Below are 20,148 nucleotides of genomic sequence, written 5' to 3' on the forward strand. Positions count from 1 at the left end.
TCGTTCACACATCGTCCAAAGGTGTTTCTCAGGTATGTTGATGACTGCTTTTGCATTTTAAACACGCAGCATATTCACATCTTTGTTGAACACCTGAATGCCGTAGAGCCATCTATAAATTTCACTTTGGCAGAGGAAGCGAACAGCATGATCCCGTTCTTGGATGTGCTCGTCAAATGTGATGCGCATCGCTGAGCCTTCAGCGTCTTCTGAAAAGCAACGCACACGGGAAGATACCTGGATTTTGAATCCGCTCACCCTACGGCTCACAAGCGTTCAGTGGTTGCGTCACTTGTCAACCGTGCTAAAAACATCTGTTCCGACCCGGTCAGCCTTGGCAACGAGATGAAGCTTATACAAAACTATCTTGAGCGAAACGGCTACCCTAGAAATTTTATCAGCAAAGTGACCAAGAAAGTCACCTACACACGAGGAGCACAACAGCTGAAAAAAAAAAAAAGATAAAACGTGCTGCGATTCTATACGTGCGTCAGATCAGCGAGGCCCTTTCTAGGATTTTCCGTAAACACGGAGTGCACTTTGCACACGTGCCAACCAGCAAGCTGCGAGCCGATGTGGTCAACGTGAAGGACCCGCTACCACGTGCCAAGTTCCCTGGCGTTGTTTATCGGATACCATGCAGGGACTGCCCCTCCGCCTACATCGGGGAAACCGGGAACTTCCAGCGGCGCATGAAGGAGTACCAGGGCGACGTCAGAAACAAGCCCGCAGCAAAAAATGCATTTGCAGAGCACGTGCTGTCCACTAGCCACGAGATAGGCTGGGATGAGGTGGAAATCTTGGCGACGGAAAGAAACCTATCTGCAAGACTGCATCTAGAATCCCTAATCATCCAGACAACGGCCAACACGCTAAACAAGAATCAGGGCACGCTACATCATATCTACGTGAAAAGATTGCAGACGATTCTGAAGCGTATATAACCATCCCTTCTTCTGTGACAGCCTTATTGTGAACAAGGGCCCCGTATGGGGCCCGAAACGTCATTTTTCATCCTTTGACTTGGTCAGTGACCCAGTTTTTTTTTGTAAATAATCGTTTGTGAGCAACATGCCGCAATCGCCGCAGACAACACTGTGGTTTCTCGTCGGGAAAAAATCTTTTACGACAAGGAACGCAGTATAAAACGTGAAAAAATCATGGAATTAATCATGAAATACATAATAATTACATTGCAAAGAGTCTGTTATTCTTAAAAACAGCGCGTCTGAAATTGATTCCTCCTCTGACGACGACAACGAGGTACGATGCCATCAATGCGTAAGCATCGGAACCACGGATTTATTTCAAATTTACTCAGCGGCGCAAGTAAATCGGTATAATTTGTATATTCTGGCCGGACGGCGCAGACGAGGAGGTTGGTTCAGTGGGAGAACCACAGCCAGCTGAGCCAAAAGCGACGGGGAACAAGAAGCCGTCGGCCAATCAAATATAAGAAATGTCTCGACTGCAGCTGAATTTGACCACCCCACAGGCAAGGTTTCACCGGCAAGTGCACGGTGCCGGCAAATTCGCACAGTGTCTTCACCTGGAAAGCTGCAGTTCAAGAACCCGGATTCGCAGCCGAAGATGTCGTGTATATTTTTGTCTGGCTGCGAAGGACGACTGTTTCAACGTGTTTTATTGCGACTCAGCTCTCATATGTGTGCCTTCGATGACTATACAAGCACAGTTTCACACTAACCAATGTAATTTTGTTATTGAAATAAACAGATCCCTGGGCTGAGACGCCACTTATTAACCTCTTTTGCAGACAGGGTCACAGTGTACACGAATGTGCACGCATGCTAAAATGTAGCGAGATGCGAGTAAAAATTTTGTTTGCCTTATTTTCGTCTTTGATGTTCCCGACATCAGCCAGATTTAGGACGGGCGACCACTTCCTCCCGACTGGAAGATCTCCTTCGTCACTCTTATCTCCAAGCCAGGCAAGACGGTGAATACCGACAACCTAAGGCCCATCTCACTGACCTCGTTTGTGGGTAAGCTTAAGGAGACGATGGTTAGGGATCACCTTTCTCCACACAAGGAGTCTAAAGACCTCTTTGCAGGCAATATGGTTGGGTTCCGACCGCATATGTCTGCACAGGACGTCCTCCTCCAATTATACCGCGACATAATACGACCCACTGTCATGCACCACAACGACAAGGCCATCCTTGCCCCCGATCATAAGGGGAGCTTTGACAAAGTCCGTCATGGCAGCATCCTGGCCAACTTGAGTACCACAGATTGTGGGCACAAGGCATTCGCCTATGTACGAGACTTTTTCTCGAAGCGTCAGGCCCTCCTCAAGATCGAGGACGACGAATACGCACCAATGGGTACACGGGGTACACCTCAAGAGGCACTCTTGTCATCGCTTCTTTTCAACATTACCATGATGCTGCTTCCACACCAATTGGCCCAGGTGGAGGGCATCCATCACGCACTCCACGCTGATGATATAACAATTTGGACTACGGAAGAGAACCTTGGGGAAATAGAGGACGACCTCCAACGGGCCGCCACAATATCTGCAATATGCTCCCGCGAAATCGGAACTTCTGCACATCAGAGCCAATCTTATAGGCGGCACGAGTTCGCGAATCAGAGGTCCGGGAGCTCCGCATACTGGGTCTGTTCATCCATAACAGGTTTAGCCCGGAATCCACTATTGCCTAACTCCAGCACGTAAGAGAACAGGTCGGACACATGATCCACCGCATTTCAAACAAACGCGGCGGGTTGCGGGCAGGGACGCTCTTCGGTTTGCCCATGCCTTCTTGACCAGCAGGGTCCTCTACTCCGTTCCTTATCTTCGCACTACGAAACAACACGAGACACGGATCGACTCCATCATTAGAAAGGCTACAAAGCGAGCACTGGACCTCCCAGCGGGGACGTCCAATGTTAAGTTGTCGGCGTTGGTGGTGGTTAACTCCTACCAGGAGCTACGGGAGGCCCACCTCGTGAACCAGTATACGCGACTATTGCAGACGGAATCCGGGTGCCGCCTGCGTGTTGCATTGCGTGTTGGAGGATATGTGTTGGATTCCGGAGCTATGGAGTCACCAGCTCTGGGTCCTTCCAATCCCGCGCAATCTGGACATACAGACACACGAAGGCTGACGAGAGGCGCGCGCTCGGGCCCTCGAATACCAACACGGATCTACTACGTTGACGTGGCAGGGCCATCACCCATTGGATTTTTTGCAGCCGCCGTAGTTCACCAGGACCAACACGTTAACGGCCTCTCATATCGAGCTTCAAATTCAGCGCAGGGCGAGGAGGTAGCCATTGGGCTTGCTGCCTCGGACCCGAATCCGAAGGTAATCATCACAGATTCGCGTCGAGCCTGTGAACACTACCTGATTGGCGAGGTTTTTCCTTTACCCTAGGGTATTATAAAGCTGGCAGTAGAGGAATCAGACCCATCACCCAAACGCATAGTTTGGACTACAGGCCATCAGGGCCTTAGAGCTAACGAGGCTGCGGACGCGGCCGCCCGAGCGCATACCCACCGGGCACCTCATCAAGGCTCCTCCGGCTCAGATACTAGGCAACCGCTTCTGAGGTTCAGGGAAATTCTGGACGACTATTGCGTACGCCATCGGCTTTTCCTAGTCCCAGCTAAGGGCCTGAGTAAAGCCGATGAGCGAAGTCGGAGGCACGTGCAGACCAACACTTTGTTGTGTCCTGCAATAGCTTAAACATTTTCACCTCAAAATTGATGGGTGCTGCACTCGCGGTACCAAAAAGCTACCGCTGCCACTGCGCACGTGCTGATTGGTCCCCACGCGGCCGGCTTGCGCGCTGCTGGCGGGAACGTAGCGCTGTCCGACGCCCTCGGGCTGATCTGCGCATGCGGAGTGGTGGCAGCGGTAGCGCTACGCGCTGTGTAAAATTTATCTATTATCAGCGAATTCTGCGCATCACGCAGCGTGGCGTGACCGTTGTGACTTTTTGCCTTCTAGCCACGTTTACATGAATGCGACATAAGTCGACTCCAGCCCATTTTTTCTGAGAGAAAGTACAAAAACGTCGAGGAAGAGAGTAGAGAACGAGCCACGCCCTTCCTTCTCAAAACATGCCCTTTCACTCAAAAAGGGGACAGGAGTCGGCTTCGCATTCAATGTAACTGCGGCTTCTGACACGTGCGCGCACAAACTTGCGGATGTCTTTGGCCAACGGCGTTTGCAGGCAGCTTCCAATAGTGCGTGGTTCGTGCATTCAGCCAGTCCAATGTCTACGGACTCTCACCGACCGCCTGTGTGCTGCGTCCAAGAGGCGTTTAGAAGGAATTGGAGGTGTCTTACGACCGGTCGTACGACTGGATGACGACAAAGGTTCATCGTAGCGCGAGGATCTTGGTGCGTGCAGAAGATGGTCGCGTGATCGGGGACCGACCAATACCACGCTTTAGAGGGGGTGTATTACTAGCAGATCTGGCTGCAATGCAGTGCAAAAGCAGATCACAAGGAAAAGTTGGTACATAAGAAGGCCGCTTATATCTTTACAGATAATGGCAAACATGCACCCAAACTAATAGTTAGACTGCGTAGTTAAAAACGAGTACAAAAAGTTATAGCACAAGAAACGGGAGAAAGAAAGCATGTGCAACGCTGTCATGTGAAACGGTATCTCAGTTCTCTTTTGTACCGTTAACGACACTGTATTAAGCTTTCAACCATGTGTTGACCGACCCAATTGAATACTGCTTTCAATTAGAGTTTCAATAGAACCGTTTAGAACCAAAACCAGAACTTCTCTCAATCCGCATCGGGGCTGTGTTTGCAATGGTACGCTGTTCCTGTATTCGGAATATCTTAGCATACTGCAACCTGTATATTTCCGTTGTGGACTGACGGTACATAAAAAAGAATCGACAGTGGCTTGTTATTTTGGAGACTCTGTCAGCCACGCGCTTTCCACAACAAAATACGGAAATGATATCCTGAAGACAAATTCTAAGACTTTCCCTCCTCCTCACCATCTCAGTGAAAAAAAAAATGACAACACAGGATCGAACTCCTCCTTTCAGCCAGCACTTATCAAGACATACTCAGGCTCACCTGCAACGCCAATTTTATTAGCCGAAAGAATCTGGAACGACGAAGGTCTGGTATTGCTTTCTATTTGGTCAATTACGTGATCTCGCAGTCGGTCACAGGACGAATGGTGTTATAAAAGGGAAGATTGTGGGGCCATTTCGTCAATGATCATAGCAAAGGAGCGGCGCAAAAAAAAAAAAAAATTGCCAGCGGCGTAGCTCAGCTAATCCAGGATATAAGTAGTGAAAGTAGTTCAGTCTACTGACATTTCGGTAGCGACAAACCATCGTTGTCGTTCAGCAGCTTGGCGGCGTCTCTTTGCGAGATGTTCCTCTCGTTCTTAGTGTGTCTCGGCCGCCTGCTTAGCCTTTCTAGCCTCGTTTTCGCGCTGTCGGCCGGCCTTGTACCACGCGACGACTTCTGGATCAGATACGCGTCGCACTTCAACTTTCAGCCAGCCGAATCACATGGTCCGTCACACGGCGAGCGTACACGTCCTCCAACTCCGTTGTATCGGCGGCTAGGCGCGCCGCTCTTCGAGCTGCATCACTCTGCCGTCTCTGTTCGATACACCGAGCACGTAATTCTTCTGTCTCCGCAGATCGTTGCCTCCTTCTGGTTTCATGCCGTCGTTCATCCGCGGCCCTCGCATGAGATTCCGAACTATACGGCGAACCATCCTCATCTGAACACTCTCGCCTGACCGCTTCGTATTTACGACGCTTCTCGAGGCGTGTGGCTCTTTCTTCCTCCGTCTCCTCGTCTCGCTGCCTCCTCTTGGTTTCGTTCCGACGGCGAAGCCTAGCTTTTTTCGTCTCTCCGACTCACTTTCCATATCTGCCGACGAATCCCACCGAGCCGCCCCTTCTATATATACAATACAACGCCGGCTCCTCCTCTGTTGTTGCAACGCGGTTTCACCGGCTCCTCCTCTGACGTCATGCCAGATGTCGCGGCGAGCGGCACTGCCAGTTGCGGTGGTTGCAAGGCAACGCCTCAGCTCGCGCTGCGGCCACCGGCCACATCGAAACGGCGAGAATACAGCCCATGTAGCTCTCGCTACAAAAAAACGTGATAGAAAGACTAGAAGTGACAGACACAGACACAACGCCGAACTAGATAAGGACCACCCAGTGTGACAATATCGGATGGATGTTGTTTTTGTTTTTTCTTGTGTATGCCTTCGGTACATATTGCGATACAGCATTAAATGCTCTCAGTTGTAAGTTTGGCTCAGTGTCAGTCACTTCTTGTCTTCCTGTGCCGTTTTTCAGCGCCGTTCCATTGCTATGAATGGGGTTATGTACGGGAACTAACTAAATTTATTAAAAGAAGACACGTACCCGATGCTCGCTTACCCAATAGTGACCTGTGAAGACGTTTTGCGCACTGTAGTCATCTTGTGCTTTCCCTGGTGCTAGGATTTAAGCCAGTGATAGTTCTGAACAATTTTTTACTTGTTATTTTAACAACCGAGAAATTCCTGGCTACAAAGCCACACTATCATGGCATAGAAGTAATATGGAGATTGATTTTAGTAACTGAGACCTCAGTACATATCCCTTTTCTGATTTCGTCTCTTTGTAACTGTGACTGTGGCCCAGTATGGGGCAAAGCTTAGCGATTTTAGAGTCTTGGCAGAAATCGGCTGAGTTTTTTTTTGCGCTATCAAAGGCTCATAATCTGTTATAAACGAGAAGTGACAGGCTAGGAAAGAAGATCCTAAGCATGCTCAAGAAAATAAGGTCATGTTCGGAACCTGATCCTCGTAAGTAGGCAGGCAGAAAGCACAACACAATTTTTCTCCTACTGATTTGCAACCCCTCAACTTAAACCAGTCGTTAAAAATCATATAGAGATCATAGTACATAACGGCACAGTTACCTAGCGCGTAGTCGTTGTAGATATTACGATGACGTGAACTGTGGTAGGAATTAAAGAATGAAAACATCGATTGCGACATTATTTTTTCAGCGGAATAGTGTGGTAGGTGTGTTCAAAATATTTCCATTAACAAAGTTCTCTTTCAGCCACATTGTGCTCACCAGCGCTGACCAGCATAACCGATATTGTCGACCACCGGCAGCTGCGCGAAATCCCCTGGTGCAGGCGTCTTTAAGGCGCATATATGCGCGCTAAGCCGAACTAGGATTTGAAATCCGTGCGCGTTTTCGGTGCCGGGACAAGTCTTCCCCGAGTGGCAAAATCCGCTCGCGCAGATCCCTAATTTCCAGCTCGCGACGCCACTCAGGCTCGGAGCTTTGTGGTTCGATCGATGACGGCCTGCGGCCCCATTCGCAAACAGCTCAGGTGGGCGGCTCAGAACAGGCATTTGCGCCCTCGGCAGAGTGCATCGGAGAGGAACGGACTCAGGAGGCGCATTCTGGGTCGCCCACGAGCCGAAAAAACCCGTGCCTCGCCTACGTCCATGCCAGTCGGAATAGACAGAGCTAGAAAACGATAAGAAGAAGACGCTTAGCGCCGCCGTGCCATTTCTACCGAGCGGGCACGCCGCGACGGATTACCGCGTCAGGACAACACGTCCGAGTGGCTTTTTCCGGAACCATTGGATGCGCATTTAGAGGACTATTTGGGAAACTTTTATTTTTCCTTTTTTGTTCCGTGTGGACCTCAATACGAGTCATTGGTCCGTGGGATACGAAGAGGACCCGTGACGGCCGTGGACACTTTCTGGGTGCACTAAGATGACTTAGCGGCGCTGCTTCTATCTGCGGTGTAGATTATGTGTCAAGCTCGAGTACTTTCTTGACGTAATTGGCGCGTCCGTCGCAGAACCGTTAGTTGTATAATGGACGATTCTGATTCTGACTTCGGTATAGTAGGCACGACATGCTAAAACCGCGGTAATGGACGAGAAAGATGTCGAATGTTTTGTTGTCGGTATGCCCGAACACAGGAGTGTACACTCTTATTTCGAAGCGCTCTCTCTCTCTCTCACACACACACACACACACACACACACACACACACACACACACACACACACACACACACACACACACACACACACACACACACACACACACACACACACACACACACACACACGCTCACAAGCACACACACACACAAGCACACACACACACACACACACACACACACACACACACACACACACACACGCACGCACGCACGCACGCACGCGATAGGTACGTAGTGATCCATCCCCATAGCAACACAAGCACCCCCATGGAGCAAGAGTTGTCTAGCCTTGTTCTTGTAAAGTGTGCTTTTCTGAGAGACACGACTGTTCCGCAACAGAGCCAGCCTTGAAGGAAAAGGCCGACATGTTGTGCTGTCCTATGCTCCCAGATACCACCGAAAAACAGGTGACGATCTCAGTTTAATATAACAATATTAGATAGTAAAACAAAGGTAATGCATGTTTATTAAGAGATATCTGCAATTCTAACTGTACATCGCAAGGTATCAACAATGCTATATGATCGTTATACATTACATACCGTGAGCAAGGTGCTCCAAATACTATTTCCAAATACTATTTAATATTCGTATACTTCAGTCGGTGAGAATCTGCACCTTTATACCACGAGCGTGTCACAGGCGGTAATAAGACGACATTAGTATGTGGGCTGCTAATTTGCATTTTATGTGGAGGCATTCGCAAATGCATGCATAATTGACGTATCTACGTTGCGTTTTTATTGGTCTTATTGTGGTTTAGCGTCCCAAAGCGACAGAAGCTATGAGGGACAGTCTACGTTGTGTAGCAGCATACATATCTTCAATGTATGCATATGAATGCCTTAGGTTTTGCATGCAATATACATGCGCAGCTATATGAGCAACCTTTGTCTAGAGTATAGTCCTGGATGTTTGCTTCGAAGTCGTGTAGAGGGTTTTCCTAACCATCCGTGGACGTCCTGGATTGCGGAGGGAGAGGATCAGTGTGGACGGATTGGAAACGCTGTGGATGCATAACAGGCCACGATTAGCGGCTCAGAAGGAACCGCTTTTTGGCTATGAACTGTTGGTTTGGTTTATGGGGTTTAACGTCCCAAAGCGACTAAGGCCATGAGAGACGCCGTAGTGGAGGGCTCCGCAAATTTCGACCACCTGGGGTTCTTTAACGTGCACTGACATCGCACAGTACACGGGCCTCTAGAATTTCTCCTCCAAAGAAATTCCAGCCGCCGCGGCCGGGATCGAACCCGCGTCTTTCGGGTTAGCAGCCGGGCTCCATAACCGCTGAGCCACCGCGGCGGCGGCTATGAACTGTTGCCAAAGGGTGTGCAGTATGTGCAAGATGGGGTGGTTTAACGTCCCGAAGCGACTTATGGGCTAAGATGGGCATACGCCCTAATACACCTCTACTACAAATCTACTCCACCTTGGGGGATTCCCCTAAACATTTGGTCAACACTGTTCCCACATCGAGTTATTGATCAATTCGCTCTCGCCCTACCATAAGCTTGCCGTCCCGGTTAGCTCAATTGGTAGAGCGACTGCTCCGGTGAAGCGGTGGTCCTGGGTTCGATCCCCGGACCAGGACGAATTTTTCTTTAACTACGAAGTTTGTGAGAAAGCTGTATAGCTTTCCTTTGTAGCCGTATGGCTGCGCTCGGGTGGACGTCAATGAGTAATTACTCCATTATTACAAATATACTCCACCTTGGGGGATTCCCCTAAAAATTTGGTCAATACATCTCTATTGGAGTAAAGTGGCCTTCCTTTTACAAAAGGAAGGGAGTGAGCTAAAGGACAGCTTCCTTCTTTTTACACCTTTCTGGATAGAGTGTATTAGAGGGCTTCAGATTAATTTATACCACTTGAGGTTCTTTAACGTGCGTTGACATCGCACAGCGCAAGGGCACTTTTATATTCCGCTTCGAGTGAAATACGAACACCGCGGCCGGGATCGCACCTCAGACCTTGGGATCAGCCGAGTAACGCCAAAGCCACTGAGCCATCGCGGCGGGTGTTCATGGATACGCATGTTTGTGATTGGATGTGCGTACTGTTGTATATGTTTGCATGCTTATGTTTGTAAAATATACGCTATGCATGCGGATAAATGCGGGAGAAGCTTGCAAAACACCGAACTACATACCGTTGACTTACAGAAACATATATGGTGACATGTTTTGTTCCCTGTGCATAGCAGACGTAGCCTATCTCTGATTCATATGCTTCATTTTCTCGTAACCTTTGTGTGCGCTCAGCAGGGTGTGCGTGTTTTTGTAGAATAATTAAGCTCCTGTTTCAAAACAGACTATTCAATATAAAGATATATACTTAGGGTTGAAAATCGTAAGGGTAGTGTGGGTGGTACGGCGCGAGAAAGATGAAAGACAGGAGTAGAAGGCGACACAAGCGAGTTCGTTAATGTAGCCTTCTACTTTTGTTTGGTCTCTTTCGCGTTCCACCACCCACAGCAAAATATTATTACGAACTCGCCCATCTATCTATGCTTCTTCATAAAGGTATGCCTGGTGAAGAGACTAAAACAATGCAAAGATCCAGTAGAATAAAACAAGCAGAACGCATACCCAACAATTCTATGCAAAAACATTTTTGAGCGGAAAGCCGTTTATGAACACACTTTTTTCACATAACGGAAGATTTCACTATAACAATTAGTATATCAGCAGATTACTCGACTGCAGTCTTGGGAAATTACTCATCGCTTCCCTAGCGTTCCCATCGGTTCTCTGTGGCAGTCTTAACTGTTCGATGCTATGGATGGAAAAACTTTATAAGAAAGATTTTGCTACATATCAGAAGAATGGGCTATTGCCTTCAACATTTCAGTAACAGTGTCTCGCAATTTTCTAGTTTTCGAAATTTTTGTACTAGAATGTTGGACACGTTCGAAGCGAATAAAATTGTGGTCCTCTCTTCCTGTAACTATCACGTCATTGTATGGGTAAGCAAAATTTTCAAAAGACTGGATCATTCTCAGTAGAGGTTTTTTTTTCTTTAGGTAGGAGCACATGATCCGAGATACGACTGCTTCTTTCTTCTTTGGAAGAGCTGCAAAGCATACGGGTCATGTTTGCATAAGCGGCACACATTTTTTGTGGCGCGACACTTGACTCCTTTGCAATGCCAACATGGTAGAGCGAAACGGCACAGAGAGTAAGCAGGTGAGCTTCTTGACTCTAGAGGCCTTAATTTTTGTCTACGGAATTCCATACACTAAGTTTAGCCAAAAAAAAAAATGGAAGAAAAAAAACTATCCAAGGACCAACTTCTCTTTGGCTGAGACATTCGTTATCAAAATGAGTTTCAGTTGTTTAAAGTAAATAAACTGGTGGAATACGAGAACAATTCGTCACGTGGGTGTTTGAGTGGAACCGAAATTGAGGTTTGGAAGCGTTCTTGTTTCTTTACTACGCGCTGCTGCCAATTGTTCGGGAGCTTCGCTCAACTCATTTGCAAGTCAAAAGAAGAAGCTAACAAGAAACTCGTCACCAGCGTCTCAAAGTTTTCTCTATTTCAAAAAAAAAAAAGTGAAGTGCTTGTAACTTCGCTCACTTCTTGGGTAATAACTTTTTTGTTGCCTTGAATAGCACAAAGACGATATTTCTTGGGTTCACACGGTTGTTTCACTCCACCTTTTTGAATGCGCTGAAGGATGATGCTCGAGCACGCTCACTCCTCAGCATCGTTACAGATGCAGCCGGAAATGTTTCTTCGCAAGATTAAAGGGTCCAAAAAAAAAAATACCGGCGAAAACCGACTAAACCTACCACTGCCTAAATCTGCGAAGCCTCGAATCTTGGCTCTGTCAAATTTAACAGCGCTGTTCGATCTTCGCAGACGACCGATGGGCGCAAGGAAGATTAAGCTCGCCTTATGATTGATGAGGAGGCCAGCGCATTGGGTCATTAATTTTTCACTCAAGCACTAGCAGCGCCTTTGGAAACGTCAGCAAGCATAGCCCAGCTTCTCTTAAGAGTGCTACGGCTAGATAAAAAGAAACAAAAAAAAAAACTCCCTGCCTCATCACAAAGGCGTTGCCTGTATGGTCACGCTGTGATTTCCGTATTTGCGGAACATCAGTGCCTTTATGTCTTTCTACTTCATCTCTATTTTTTCCCGGCGTCCTCTAGGACTTTGTTTTCCTGCTTGAGGAGGCGAGCGGTAGAGAAGGGCCGCATCTCAGTCTTCTCTTCTTTATTCTTTGCGCGCTCATTCTTGTTTTGACCGGACGCTGTCCAGACTCCCATCACACGAATTACGCTGTCCGCGGAAGTGTACGGGATATCGTCAGCTCCCTAGCGACAGGAAGGAGAGTGGGGAGTGCACGATGTGCGAAAACCCAATTTGTCTCCCAGCGCGCGGCCCTCAGCGCCAGTGGAAACGAAGCGCTAACGCTTGCGAACAACAAGATTCGCTGGATCCCACTGTTGTACGCCCAGGAGAACGGGGGGGGGGGGGGGGTTCTTCATGGTCACGTTTGTGTGAAATGGTTTTCAGAGTGGCGAGAGCTGCGGTGCTTGCAATCAGACGATGGCAGAGTGGGGAGGAGGGGTGTTACCCAGATGCGTGCGACCAGCTGCAACAAAACAACAGCCGAGGCGAAAGCAGCAAGGAAGCCGGCATCCACGACGACAAATGAATGGAAAGAAGGCCGGCCTCTCATTTTCGCGTGGTCGCACTTAGCGGCCGTTCGGGCTGGGCGCTCGCCGCCTCATTTTCGCGTCTGTCAACGCGGATAATTTGTCGTTGTCTCGCCCCCTTTTCGTCCGTCCGCGTGGCTAGGAAGTTCGCGCCGAAACCTCGGGAGCAAACACGGCATGGTTCAGCAACGTGGCGTTCCGTCGCGCTCGCCTGAACCGACTCGTGAAGCGTGTCGCACCCGGCTCGAGCCGTCCTCGCCGCTTGGGTTTCGCGCGCTCCCCTGTGGGAAGTTGGGGCGTTTATGCGCCGCTGCTGGTTTCATTGCTTCCTATTATTCGTATTTGTTGCCCAGTTTAGAGAGTTAGAACGAACTTAGAAACTTGAAATAGCCTCTTTTACACTTCCGTGATTACGGTTCTGCTCCTGGAAAAGAACTGAACTGAACAGTATCAACAAAGAAGTGCGTAGCAGGAACTTTTCCTGGTGACAGAGGTTTCTCGCGTATAGTGGTCAGGACGAAAGGGAAAAATTCAAGTTGCGCCTGTTAATTACACTTCAAAACAATATCATTGCGGTTTAAAGAGAGTAAAGGAAAACATCTTTGTCAAGTGTCTCTTGTTACAGTGAGTAGGTGGTGGCATTCTCCTTATCGGAAAGACTTGCGCACCATAGCCGTTGCTGCTTTTGAGCCATTACACTGAATATAACTAACCTTTTTAGAAAGAAAATTTACCTTTCCTTAGAGTTCGTTGGTGTTCAACGCTTCGTAATCAACGGCTGGCCTGTGATTTTCGCGCGTGGTAAGGTTCCACATTTGTTGTGCATCATTTTTAATGCCGAATGTCCACTTGTATCATGTTCCTGAGTACGTCGACCGCGAAGCCTTATTAAGCCTCACACGCAGAAATTCCACTGCGCAAAAGTTACTGCGGATCTTTGTTTCATTCATAATGCCTTCTTTTACGGCGCTCATCGAACAAATTTGCGGCTGTTAGCTCCTTGGTAAAAGGTTCTGTGGGGTTCACTGTCCAGCCTTTCCCATTATACTTCGCACTGTGGGCTCATGGCTCAGCAGTCGCGCTTAAATATGGAGCACATGTTTCTTTGCGACTGTGGAGAATGCTGCTTGGGTGGACGATTAAGCCCTCGCCATTCTTCCTTATGCACGTTTTGGTATGCTTTTGAATTTTGATCGCTACCTTCTATCTTTCTGCAATGAGGAAGCGAGATTCGAATGTGTAGGTCGATTCCTAATTGGTTACCCGACATTCAACTCTGGAGAGTTCACTTGAGGCTGAGCACCGTTGTTTGAAACCAGGTACCATGGTTTGGCCAGAAAGCTCCTTGACCTTGGCAGCGTACTATGTAGACAACGCCGAGTCTGCCGTGTGAAACGTGCAATATTCTATTCTAACCTTTTTTGGTGTGTAGTTAAGGGTAGATTCCTCTTTCTTCAAAGTGTTTGCCTCCTACTGTCAATAGAGAAGCGCACCAGTTCTTCATAAAAGGAGTATACTTCAACCTGAAGTTACTCGGTCTATGCGGTTGTGTTTTGTACCATGTTCATGCACCGGTCACTCTTTCAGGTTGCCCACGTTACTACTTTTTAAAACGAGTAACAAGGCCTACTCAGGGAATGAATCCAGGGCATAAGCACAGCGGGTGCTTTCAGGTAGCACGAAGTGCATGATATGTGGCCGATAAGTTTTAACGGGCAGTAAAGTGAGCACCTTCCCTAAAACGGTTTCGGAATGGAACAAGCTGCCTGAGGAAGTAGTGTCCATATTATCAAATGATTCATTTTCTTCCATGCTGTGACATTTTTTATGTATGATAATTCCGTGTTCTATCTCATTGTTATCTTTTTTGTAACCACCTGCATGAGATAGCATTTGTGTACTTTTTGTTCAACCCCCACACTGTAATACCAGACAATGGCGCTGTGGGTATGATGATGATAAATAAACCCTGCACCAGTATCCGGTCTCAGCTACAGTCTAGGGTTTATTATGAACTTTATTTGGATTGACAAATCGTAATTGAAGAAACGATGTGAAAGAAGTGGAAACGGAACTACTTTTACGTGGAGGAAATTGTCATGGTATTGCTGCGTAAAGGACGCTACAGTGTAACCGCTGACATTTGGTGGCGGCATTAAGTGGTACGGAAAACCGAGCGCGCAGCAAACGGCGTAGGCGTTTGAAAATCAATCACCAGAGTCACTTGAGGCGTCCCTCTGGTGCGCTAAAGAAAAATGAAAACACGTAGGAAGAGAATGCTGCGTTTACCGGTTCGCAGCTGAACAAGCCGCAGAGGTATTAAGGATGACATCGGATGACTTTATCGGGAATTGCTAGTAAAAACAGTTGTATGTCTTCCGTCATTATTTGCGCCGGCTAATGAGTCTGAAGTGTCGAAGCGAGTGTTCGCGGTTTTGTAGCAGGGGATGTCAGCGCATCCATATGCAGCACCAGAGAGAGCATCCTAAGCCGAAGAGAGGGGAGACTCACCGAGGTCGTCGATGACGGGCGCCAGTCGGAGCATGATGCCCACGAGGAGCACACTCATCACAAACAGCGACACGGCCGTGGTGATGATGATCCAGCGCGCCTTACGGCTCACGTCTTCCTCCTCCTCCTCTTTCGTCGCGGCGCCCAGTCCGGCGTGGACAGCGCGCACCCTTGCACCGCGGCCACCGCCCCCTTGCTCGCCGTCGCCCGATGCTGCGCACAGGGGCCGGTACTCTTGCGGGCTCTGGTTGCCCAGGCAGGAAGAGGCCCTGGGCGGGGAGATGGAGAAGACGAAGCGCGAAGCCGGCCGCTCCTGCCACGTGGGCGTGGCCGCCAGCTCCGTGGGAGACACGTCCGAGTAGGTGTGCAGCTCGGTGGTGGGGCTGTGCAGGCAAGACGAACTGAAGCTCTTGAAGCGCGGCGTCGGCGGCAGCGTTCGCGGAGGCTGGGCGCCGCTCGTGCTTGCAGCCATCACCACGGGCTCGGCGAATGTGGTGTGGCGGTTCAGCGTCGAGTAGGGTCGGTTCAGCGTCAGGCAGGTGCGGATCGCCCCTTGCTGCTGGGTAGCGCGACGCGGCGGCGGTGTGGAGACGGGCACGAACGGTACGTCGAACGGAGTGAGTTCTCGCAGCGGGATCGACTGCTGCCGCGGCGCGTTGCTGGTTGTTGCGGAGTCGCGGCTCGCTGGTACCCCGAGAGCGGCTGCTGCTCGAGCTGGTTGCGAGACCAGGTGGAGCGTGTATAGAGTCCACAGCGTGGCGGCCTTGGCTCGGGTGCAGACCCGAATTACGCGGCCGGCACACCCTTATACACAGTTTCTGACACCTTCGACGCAGGCGGGGAGCTCTGGCCCGAATAGCCTAAAACCACCAGCCGCCCTCAACGCCCCTAGTGCAGCGTGTCCTTCTGAGGGACAATCAATTAAGTAAAGAGTCCGTGTATTTCTGGCTCGACCGGCTTTTTACTTTGATACTAGGGAGGGCTTCCGAAGAAAGCGCAGAAAGGAAACGAGTAACATTCGAACGCAAGAGAGGCGCCCACAGAAGGGACTTGTCGTCGACGGTATTGGTGATCCGACTGGATTTCTAAGGGAGCTGTTTCGAGCGGCTTCTGCAATGAGCCCCGCAGCTTTGTCGGCCGACGTCGGGAGAGGAACGCTGGAGCGTATTTTCTGGGCGGCGGCTACCCCAGGGGCCGGCGGGGCGCAGTCTTGTTCTTGCAGATTCTGCGTCTTCCTCTAGCCGGGCGGGCAGGCTCCGTTCTGGTCCATTAGTCAGCGATCGCCGAAGAAGAAAAGTCATTTGTCGTTGTACGCCCCAGCAAGAAACGAGCACGAATCGACTTGTGATCGGCTTTCTTTAGGATGTTCGGCTGTTGTGCTTTCTCGGCGCTCGGAGAATAGATCCCGGTTGCTTCGGAAGCGAGAAAAAAGAGTGAACAAAAGAGAAGGACTACCAGCTGGTGCCGTCAGAGCCTACGACTATCCACTTGTGGGAAGCTCGGTGTGCAGTCTCCGCACTTTGGCTTTGTGGGGAAGATTTGTTACGGACTAACGCTTAGTCCTGCTTGTGTAAGATACGCTGTTTTCTTGAGCAACGAGCGGGGGAAGTTTGAACTTGGCGTGCCGGCAGTGTCGACACAGAATGGAAGAGGTGCTCGAGCGGAGCTCTTGAGCTTTGTTGATGGCTCCTCGTTGACGAGTCCACGACCGGTTGATGGCGATGATGACGTGAAGATTTTTCGTGAGCAGCAGCTCAAGCTGCCCGAGGTTTCCACTCTCACTTTGAATAAGCTTTGGGCCAGTTGTGGCTCGCTGAAGTCCAGAAAGCACCGTCTAAGACCCTCCGGGAGGCCTGCCTACCGAGAGGCCGTGGTGCCCGCCGTGGCGTTCTAGAGGGCGGAACGCGTCTCCCAGACTTGCCCGGCTACGCCTAACGAGCCGCATGCTTTGCCGCTGGCTTCGTAGCTAAAACACGGCTCGGTGGTTGCGGTAGTAGCAGGGCGAAGTCCCCTGGTACGGCGACCTCGCGGCGTCGCCGGACGCGGTGCCACATCTCTTGCGCCGTTGCGTGAACCGAAGGCTCTGGCTCCGCCCGAAATAAATGAACCAAATCATCTTTCGCCAACAATGATGTTCTCTCTCTCTCACAATCTTCTCGCAGGAAGGTGCTCACTAGCCAAATCTCTTCACAAAAGGGACCTCGGCTTCGGGCTTGTAGAAGCTGTCGGAGAGAAAAAGTCGTTGTTACGACAATCGGAATGACACTTAGATTACACACTGTGAACGATCTTGCAATGCCAAACTTTTTCTTGTTTCCTGACTGTCTTTCTGCGTTGCTAAAGTAAATAACTAATGTATGTCTTCCCGCATCAGCTGTGCCACTGCATTCATAAACAAAACACAAACAAACAAAAAAGAAACGTGTGAAACTCTGCCCCTATGTGCCGAGAATTCGTTCCGGCAGCGCATATTTTTTTTTTGTTTACGAACGTACGCATGTAAAACGTTGATGATTTTTTAAGAATGCCTCTTTGAGGCTCGGCTACTCGCTGAGTTTCAACAAGGATACGCCGAAAGCCGTTGATATTCGCCAACTACTTCTAGTGTAACACAATTGTAGCCATCTTAAGCTGTTCAAATTAATTCTCATCAAAAGGTGCAGAATGTGCTAATTCAATCTATATAGCGCAATTTATAAGCACACAGGCTGCCGAAACTGCCTTGATTCTTAGTGGGTAGGTTAAATACGCGAATAAACTTTTGCATTCTCCAAATATAGGCACGCAGGACCTAAAAAAGCCTTTGTAAGTCGTAAATCAAAACAAAACCAAGCAAATTTTCAATCTACTAGGCTAGAGAAGAACTGCACACTCGTAATCTATACAAAAATGATCTGCATCTCTGCACAATAACTGCCGACCTAAGATAGCAGAAAACGAATATTGACATATACATAAATTACGTTTTTTAGACAGCTTCAACTCAAGGACAGAGGAAGCGAACGCAACGCAGTCTCAAGCGAATGCGGTGACAGCAACGAGTTACGCTGCCAGGCTCAATCCAGCACGCGTTCCCGCGAGATGAGCAGGGAGATTGGTACTCGCCTAAACACCGCTGTAGCAGCCGACCTCTTCTCGAAGACGCAGCGGACGACAGCGGACGCCAGGCCCGAACCCTATTCCCACGGCGGCAGCAGAAGCAGGTGCGGCCAATGTCCTCGGCGAGTCCAGTTATCTTCCGTGTTGTGCGCCGGGGAAGACGAACGTGCTCGTCGCTTCCTGCGGCCCGGACGGCGGAGAGCGCGTCCGCAGCGGCCTGCTTTCGGCGGGCTGTGTGCGTCGGCGGATACGGGGAGAACCCCGGCAGCAGCCAGCGCGTCTCTCCTCTGAGGGAAAGAAAACGGGATGAAGGGAAGGGCCGTCGTGCCCTCTCCCCTTTCCCTCTCCCCTCTTCCCTCTACTCCCATCCTCCCGCTCCCCACCCGCCCACTCGTCCCTTTTTGCTCGCGCCTCTGTACCGAAGAGGGAAAGAATCGCCGGATCGATAGCACGCAGGGCACCCTTTCTCTCGTTTTTCCCCTTTCCCTTCTTCGTGGTCTTCCTCTTTCGCATCGTTTTTCTTCGTCTCTCTGCGTTCTGTCATTTCCGTTTTCTCCTCCGTTCGTTTCTGGATTTTTTTTTCTCTCGCTTTGTTGAACTTTTCATATGGTCGGGTTTGTTGTCCGGAAAGAACGGTCTGACCAGCTTGTGTTGTCCGACATGTTTCGAAAAGTGTCATGCGTCGGAATGCTCCCGCTGTAGCTTATTTTTTTTTTTCTCTGGCAACGCTGCTTTCGGTCGCCTGCCGAGGAATCTTCTTGGCTGCTCACTTTCTAGGCAGCCGTCGTCTTCGTCGTCATGCGGAATATTTGAACTTTATCCGCCTCCCCGTCATGATTATTTTCTTCTGGTTTTTCTTTTTTTCCCACTGCAGGGGGCTGCAGTCGTTTCTGAGTTACACATTTTGCAGGCGAGTTGAAACTTTTTGCGTGATCTGTATTATTTTTATGTGCATCTTGAAAAAATGGATAAAAAATGAACTCTTTCAAAATTGATTCCAATATTTCAGTCAAGGAAGAAAACGTATTATTTCGCTTATAGGCTCACAAAGGGGTTTTTCGAAAGACGAAAGCCACTACAGTTCGTTGCTGCTTGGAGACAGAGAATAACATCGAAGGGTGCAATATGCAGGTCGCGCAGAGCAGCGCCGTTTAGCGACTCAGTTGACGCTTGCATGCCTATGCCTAACCTGTAAGCAGCCAAGCTTCTTCAGGAGCTGTGCATTCCGGAGACCTTTATGAGTAGTCGTACATTCAGAACACAGTGTAGAGCGCATCAACAAAGTACAGGCGCTCACAAAAGTTTTTGGAACGCCGAAATCACGAAAAACATAAGTCCCCCCCCCCCCCTGACTATACGCAGAGTTACGCAATAGGGAGTGAATTGTGCTGGTCGGGCTGCGAACAACAAATCACACACTTCACTTCATGACTGCATGCTTGGGCTACCCAGTAATTAGGCTTTGTTGTAATTTTCGTGTTCCGAAAACTTTTGTGGGCATCTGTACATGCAGGCTAAAGTGAAAAACAGGTATGAAGAAGAAAAACATACTAATTAATTTATGTACTCCCTCAGAGGCGAACTAGGTCATTTTAAAATTATAGCGCACATGGAAGGAAGAGGAGGTTAACAAATTACGAGCTGTTTTTACAGACCCAACCGCCCTGGACAAAAAAAAAATCGTTTCTGAAAGCATTTTTTCATATAATGTAAATTTTCACTATAACAATCAGTATATTCGCACGCCATCCGATGGCAGCCTTTTATTTTTTTTCTATTAAAGTTCTTGCTATCGTCAAAAGCGTTCCAGATTGATTTTTTATCACAGTCTTAACTGTCCAATGCGATCGATGGGAACACTTTAAAAGGAAAATTTT

At 49.1% G+C, this 20,148-nt stretch overlaps 1 protein-coding gene across 1 annotated transcript in view; it reads right to left on the reverse strand.

The window, feature by feature from the left end:
• Nucleotides 1-17,583, reverse strand: part of LOC149339192 (uncharacterized) — a 212,672-nt gene extending 195,089 nt beyond the window's left edge. The window contains exon 1 of the mRNA XM_089550419.1: nt 15,173-17,583. Coding sequence (XP_089406545.1) covers nt 15,173-15,644 — 472 coding nt within the window. The 5' untranslated portion in view covers nt 15,645-17,583. The remainder of the gene's footprint in view (nt 1-15,172) is intronic.
• Between the last annotated feature and the right edge of the window lie 2,565 nt (nt 17,584-20,148).

The sequence above is a fragment of the Amblyomma mixtum genome, chromosome 6 (genome assembly GCF_055824585.1).
Source record: "Amblyomma mixtum isolate Tamu chromosome 6, ASM5582458v1, whole genome shotgun sequence".
NCBI lineage: Eukaryota > Metazoa > Arthropoda > Arachnida > Ixodida > Ixodidae > Amblyomma > Amblyomma mixtum.